This window comes from Anomaloglossus baeobatrachus, chromosome 7 (assembly GCF_048569485.1).
Source record: "Anomaloglossus baeobatrachus isolate aAnoBae1 chromosome 7, aAnoBae1.hap1, whole genome shotgun sequence".
NCBI lineage: Eukaryota > Metazoa > Chordata > Amphibia > Anura > Aromobatidae > Anomaloglossus > Anomaloglossus baeobatrachus.
Genome location: NC_134359.1, coordinates 293,698,673 through 293,705,369, shown reverse-complemented (window position 1 = coordinate 293,705,369; position 6,697 = coordinate 293,698,673). Strand labels below are relative to the sequence as shown.

At 37.2% G+C, this 6,697-nt stretch overlaps 1 protein-coding gene across 1 annotated transcript; it reads right to left on the bottom strand.

Annotated features, from left to right (window-relative positions):
• Positions 1–766: 766 nt before the first annotated feature.
• Positions 767–1,452, bottom strand: LOC142246754 (olfactory receptor 12D1-like). The gene is made up of 2 exons (XM_075319804.1): positions 861–1,452; positions 767–777 (listed from the first exon to the last, which is right to left on the bottom strand). The coding sequence occupies exons 1-2, from the start codon at positions 1,450–1,452 to the stop codon at positions 767–769; spliced, it is 603 nt and encodes a 200-aa protein (XP_075175919.1).
• Between the last annotated feature and the right edge of the window lie 5,245 nt (positions 1,453–6,697).

Genomic DNA, 6,697 nt, shown 5'->3' with positions numbered 1-6,697 from the left:
TGTTTTACATGCTTTTAGAAGGGCATGACATGCCTATATCTGTGTCTACTCCTCTTTTTCCTCGTCCAGCTGTTTTGTTTTCACATGAGTATTTGTCCTTGTCACTTTGCCATGTGTTTGTGTTGTCTTGGGAGTTGTCACCTTTTGGACACCTTTGAAGGTGTTTTCTAGATGTTTTTATGTGTTTGTGATTGCCTCCCATTGTTTTCAATGGCATTCAAGAGGTTCATCGAATGGCTCGCCGAACCGAACTCGAACGCGGCCTCCGTTCGACGAACCGAGTCGAAGTCGAGCCTTTAGAGGCTCGCTCATCTCTAGTCATTATTCAGATCTAATTTTTTTAAAGATTCCACCACAATTACTTTAACCGAGTAGTAAGGAATAGCAAGAAGTAAATTCTAATTACTGAGATTGTGTAATTGCAAAAATTCTTCATCTCTTGATCTTAGGGGATAATTTTTTAAACCTTTATGTTTGAATTTTAATTGCTCGCCAGTTACCAGTTTTCATGAGCACGGGAGTCCAAAGTCTATTTTTAAAAATCACATTTACTAACCCCCGAAATGCCGATTGAACATTAGAATTGTGTAGACTGTATATTATTGGATTCATGATGGGGATGATATTTGTAAATATTATACTGAAGATAGAATCTAGAACATCGGAGTACGGTGGTATCAGATACCCTATTATGCTTGCTACATAGTAAATAGAGACTACAGTGATGTGGGACGAGCAGGTAGAGAAGGCTTTTTTCTTCGTCTCTTTAGACGTCATCTTGAAGATAACAGAGAAAATATTAACATAGGATATAAGAGTGCAAATAAATGGAATAAATGCCAAGATAAAAATTTCAATACCGGTTACTACAAAAAACATTTCAGTCCCTGTGCAGGTTGTTTTTGTTAGCGACTTATGATCACAGAATAACTGGTGGATGACGTTGGAGTTACACAAGGTCATGTTCATAGCTAAGATCATATACGTTAAGGCATTTAGAAAGGCGGCTGCCCAAATCCCAATGGTTATCAGGGTGCAATTTCGCTGATTTAAGATCCGGTGATAATGTAAGGGAAGGCAGATAGCGACATATCGGTCATAAGCCATAATGAAAAGAAGAATTTGCTCCCCTGTAGCCACAACTGAGAGAAAGTACAACTGAGCGTAACATTGTGAGAAGGAAACAAAGTGATTTTCGGACAATAACCTGTGCAATAATTTAGGAATCGTGACTGATGTGAAAAATATGTCTACAATGGATAAATTACAGATAAAGAGATACATTGGTTTATGTAACTGAACTTCCAGATAAATGACTGTGATAATGGAAGAATTAATGAGTACGCCAACCAGATATATCAAGAAGAAGAAGGTGGAAATTAATGGTTTATTCCCTTTCTCTCCAGAAAATGGCAAAATGTAAAAATATGTAACAGACGTCTCGTTCTTCATCAGTATTTTTTTAATTTGTCTATAAAAAAAAGATAAAATGACCCACCTTTACTAATCCTTCCAATATTTAGTTAGCCTCTACTATTTCCTGGCAGTCAGAAGAAGCTCCAGGTTTATTACAGTTGGAAAGATTTGGTATCTTGATAGACGTTAGACACCTTTCCTTTTTGATTTACTTTTGCCTTTTTTTTCCTGACTATTATGTTGCAACTATTAACTGATTTACACCAATTAGAAAGCGTCTTAAAGTATGTCTCCAACTATCCAGCCCAAAATTGAGCCAAAAAATATGTCAGCGAGGTATTTTTTTTCATTAGCTAAGGTTTAAGAAGTTTTAAGATAAAATATGTCAAAATTGAAGACCAAACAAATTTATTATTAAAATCTACTTATAAAATATCCCATATATTTGAAAATTTAAATTTAGTCAATCAAGTGGTCATCGCTTAGTGATCTTCATATATCACTTAAGATCCCAATAAAATAAATTTAGATTTGTAGGTGTAACGTGACAAAATGTGGAAAAGTTCATGGAGAATGAATACTTTTTTTCCAGGCACTTTAAATAAATGGATAAAGTATTAATATCAGTCTGATGGGGATCCAACTCACAATTACCTTACAAATCAGTCGCGTGAAAGGGCAGGATCAGGATGTTTCTGACACGTCCAGCTCCAGGGCCAGGGGGTACTCGTTTCCAGGGCGGACTAGGCCCGGTTCTGTAGAAAGAAGAAATGGCACTTCCTTGTAGGGATATCAAGAGAAATAGGGGTGCACTTCAGGTTTCAAAGCCGTACAATGTAATTAAACAAGGCACTCCCGAGCTTGAAAGTGATGCAAGTTTATTTAATGTGCATGAAATAATGTTTTCGGTCCACTACGGACCTTCCTCAGTTGCACATTAGTGGAGTGAACTGGAGGCACAGGATGGCGTGAAGTGCAGTATCCACTTGCATCCCTTTCAAGCTCGGGAGTGCCTTTTTTAATTAGATTGTTAGGCCCGGTTCTGTGACCCTGGAGATGTCTTTCAATAATAAAGGGATGATTATTATGATGATGGGAGTTGTAGTTAAAAGTAAAGGTTTGTGATGCCACCTGTGGTACTGCAGCTATGTGGGCCACCGCTGCGCTGTGTATTCCCCGGGGCAGATGATGATGGGGCAGCTGAGGTGATATTGCTCCCCACAGGTGGAGCAGGACCCCGGAGCCACTGTTGGAGAGTCTATTTTTGAGCAACTGGTGGGCTTCAGGGTGCAGGAATGTGGACAATAACGGACAAGGACTGCAGTTTCGTTACCTTTTAATCTACTTGGTAACTGGTGAGGAAGTCCTGGGAGACTGGTGCAGGTGGTGATGGTGGTGGTCCAAATAGACTGGAAGCAGTCAGGGAAAGCCTCCCGGGCCAGGTGGGAGTGAGGCCTACCCACTACACTCTTTCTAGGTTTTCAGAGCCCCGGCTGCATTAGCTAGGCTGAGGCCCTCTCCTCTGTCACTTGTGGTAATTCTCTCACTCATATGGCAGGCTGTGCGGGCCGTTGCCTGTACCACTTTGCTGACAGTGGCTCCCGGTCCCTAACCTGTGTCTTTACCTTCAGGTGGTCTGTGGAGGCCAGGAGACTTGTAATCCTCCTGCCCTCTAGGCTCAGCTACTGGGGCTCGAGTAGCAGAGCAGCCACAGACTCCGGTGTCCAGTTTCTAGCATGCCCTTCTGGGATGAGCCAGCTTAACTCCACTCCCCAGAGTTGTCCTCCTTTTTGCCTCTTTGTCAGACTCCGTTCCCCAAGCCTGACCTTCTCTCAGCTCCATGACCTCAGGAAAAACCTGTGTGCTCTCCTCAAACTCCTGGCTCGAACTCCTCTCTCTCCAACGGTCAACTCCCAACTGTCACTCCTCTAATTCCTCCCCCAGGTCAGAGCTTCTGGGAAGCTCACCAGAACACCAGGTTTAGAGCTCCCTCTGCTGGTCCAGAGTAGAAACTGTGTTGAATGTAGGTACTTACTGACCAAGGGACCCCTCGCTTGCTTCCAGGCTTAGTATTGTCCCCTCTGTGGGGACAACACTACTGTGACAACCAGGCCACTGGGGTGCCACATTTTCTTATCATTATTACCAGAAAAGCCCAAAAATTCATACAGTTTCAATTCTCTGTATTAAAATAAAATAATTAAAAATAGTATAAATATTTCAAAAGCTGTCAAACTTAAATAAAATCTTTAGATCTTTAGGGTTGTTTTTTTATTTTACAATTTGTTAGTGTGCAAAAGGTTGAATTTGAGTGTGTAGTAATAATTATACCTACATATGGAAATTTCTTCTTGATTGATGCTTATTCCTTTCGGCATTTTATAGTACTTTAATCATTTCTGCTCAGTAAAAGAAAAAAAGCTGTAAAATAAAATTAAACTTAATCAGGTATTTCAGTAAAACAATGTTTTCTACTTGCACATTTAGGTGATCATTTTAGGCTAACATTTCATTTACTGATATTGTTAGAATCATGTATCATTTTGCTAAATGTTCAGTTCATATATAACATTTCAGAATTTATTTATTATCCAATCCTTGCAGTTCTTAAAAACAAAAACTTCTTAAAAACAAAAAATTCTAACAAAATTTCATTGTTTGGTCGACTTACCAGTATCATCACACAGAGCTTGTTGAGATGTAAAATTCTCTACTGGTTACACGTAGAGCTAAGTCGGTAATTTATACTGTGTTGGGACAATTATGCCTGATAATGATACATTTATAATTGCTCATGAGTAAAAAAGAAAAGGTGTTTAGGGATTACATCAATAAGTCTATTGAGTCCTGACTCCTCAGATAATATTTTGCCAAATATATTTTTTTATAATTTTGTTTTACATTTTAGAAATAAAATATCTGAAGTTGACTTTAAGATTTGGTTTCATGTATTGCAAATAAAAATACTGGCGCATGTTCTACTAGGTTTTTGTTTTTAGATTTCTTCTTACCTCTTCATCTCCGACCGATTTTCAGTTTTTTGGGGTTTTTTTTCCTCTCCTTCTTCTGAGAGCGGTAACTTTTTTATTTTTCTCTTAATCTTGCCATAAGAGGGCTTTTTTTTGTAAGATGAGTTGTATGTTTACATGAAACCATACTTTTTACCATATAATGTACTGGAAAACAGCAAAAAAATTCCAAGTGTGGAAAAATTGCAAAAAAGTGTATGCTTGTTTTTGGGATATTTTGTTCATTGTGTTCACTATATAGTAAAACTGAGGTGTCCATGTTATACTTCAAGTCTTTGCAAGTTTTTAGACACCAAACATGTATAGCTTTATTTTTTTAAAAGGTTAAAAAAAAAATCAAATGTTTGTTAAAAAAAAAGGCGCAATTTTTACAGCATTTTACGCAACCCACAGAGTTCGCATTTTGTGTGATGTATGGCTCAGTGACAGCTTATTTTTTGTGTCTCAAGCTGACGTTTTTTTAAAAAAAAGAAAAAGAAAAAAGAAAAATAAGCAAAAAAAATTATCAAAATACAATAGAAAGTAAATAAAATAATAAAAATAAAGTAAAAATAAAAAAATAAACATTAATAAAAATTAAAATAAACTTAGATGAAAAAGGGAAATCAAAATCAAAAATATTAAAAATAAGAAAATGAAACATAGATGTGGAAAAAAGCAAGTTAGTAATACATTTTATGATTAATATTGTGTAAGAACAATAGAAACATATGGACTTTCTTAAAATTCTAAAGAAGTGCATGTAAATTGGGAACAGAAATAGGTGGAGGGAGGAAAATTTTATTTTGATTATTTTTAGTTTTTCTTTTTATCTTTCTTCCTGTTTTTCCATTTTTTCCCACTTTCACATTTTTTTTAATATTTAGTATGGTCTCTACATTTTTCTACCAGTATTTTTTCCTAACTCTCTATTTAAACTATAATTATTTTCTTATATTCCTGCATACATGATTATAATATATATTATTCCCTCTGTACCTTATATCAATGTGTCACTCATAGCGATTCATCTTTTATATCCCCAATCTACATCATTGCCCCCTCTCTATACATTTCATTAATTCTATTGCCATTAATAAGTCACTTCCGGGCTTGGTTGGCAATCGCGGCTTTTAGCATACTATCATTGCCAGTCTGCCAACCATTGACGTCACATCTGGCCATCTGTGTGGATGTGACAACCCCCCGGCTAAAGGCCCCGTTACACGAGACGATATACTGGGCGATCTCATGAGTGACGTGGCACACCCAGATCATAGTAAGGATTTGCTGAGATCGCACATAGGTCGTTTATTAGGGGTCAAACATAACAATCTCACAAGCGACGCTAAATCGTTCAGCGATATATTGTTTAACCAAGGCGGTCAAGTCAATGTTGTTTGTCGTTGGAAGGGTGTCAAACATAGCAATATTTCTGCTGCATACCAAACAACGAACAATATTGTAAAAATGAACGATGTGTCAACGATCCACGATTTTTATCCTATTTGCGATCGTTCAGAGTCACTCGTATGTGTCACACGCAACAACGTCGCCAACGATGCCGGATGTGAATCACGGAATCCGTGACCCCGACGACATATCGCCCGATATATCGTCTCGTGTAACGCCGCCTTTAGTACACACAGCTCAATCATATCTGGCCGCGAGACCGGATCTGATGTCACACACCGGGAAATTTCCCTTTGCCACAAAGATCAGCGCTGCCTCCTATGTGAATCTATCGCACTTCCATATAGCGCCACTTTCACGTCCAATACATCAGCACATTGGTAAGATTTTTTATTTATTCAATGACCATATCATCCTCTCTATTTTATATCCAGCAGATTAACCTCTTGGATGTCACTCACTAGTTCTTCCAGGGATGTTATAGTGGTATTCTTCTAATACCCATATGCTGTTTTGTCTGGCATTATTCTGTTCTGCCTTTTGATGCACATATATTTCAATATACTACTTGTTTTTCTATTTATAAATTAATATACCCAGAATATGTCCAATCCTAAACATGCTTTAATACATTTGGTCTGATAATCCATATATCGATTTTCTATATTCGAAGATTTATATTGCATGTATTTTTTTGTTCTTTTTACATCTTGTAGTGTGTAATATTGAAAAAAAAGTCAGAGTTGACCGAAACTTCATATATAACACACAATTTTCCTAATTGGATTAAAATGACTTTATTTCACTTAAATCTTTGATTTTTTTTTTGTTTCAATTCAAAGTTAATTATTCCCAAAACT

What these genes read in the sequence shown, in the direction of transcription:
- LOC142246754 (XM_075319804.1), bottom strand. Translation starts at nt 1,452, where the DNA reads ATGAAGAACGAGACGTCTGTTACATATTTTTACATTTTGCCATTTTCT.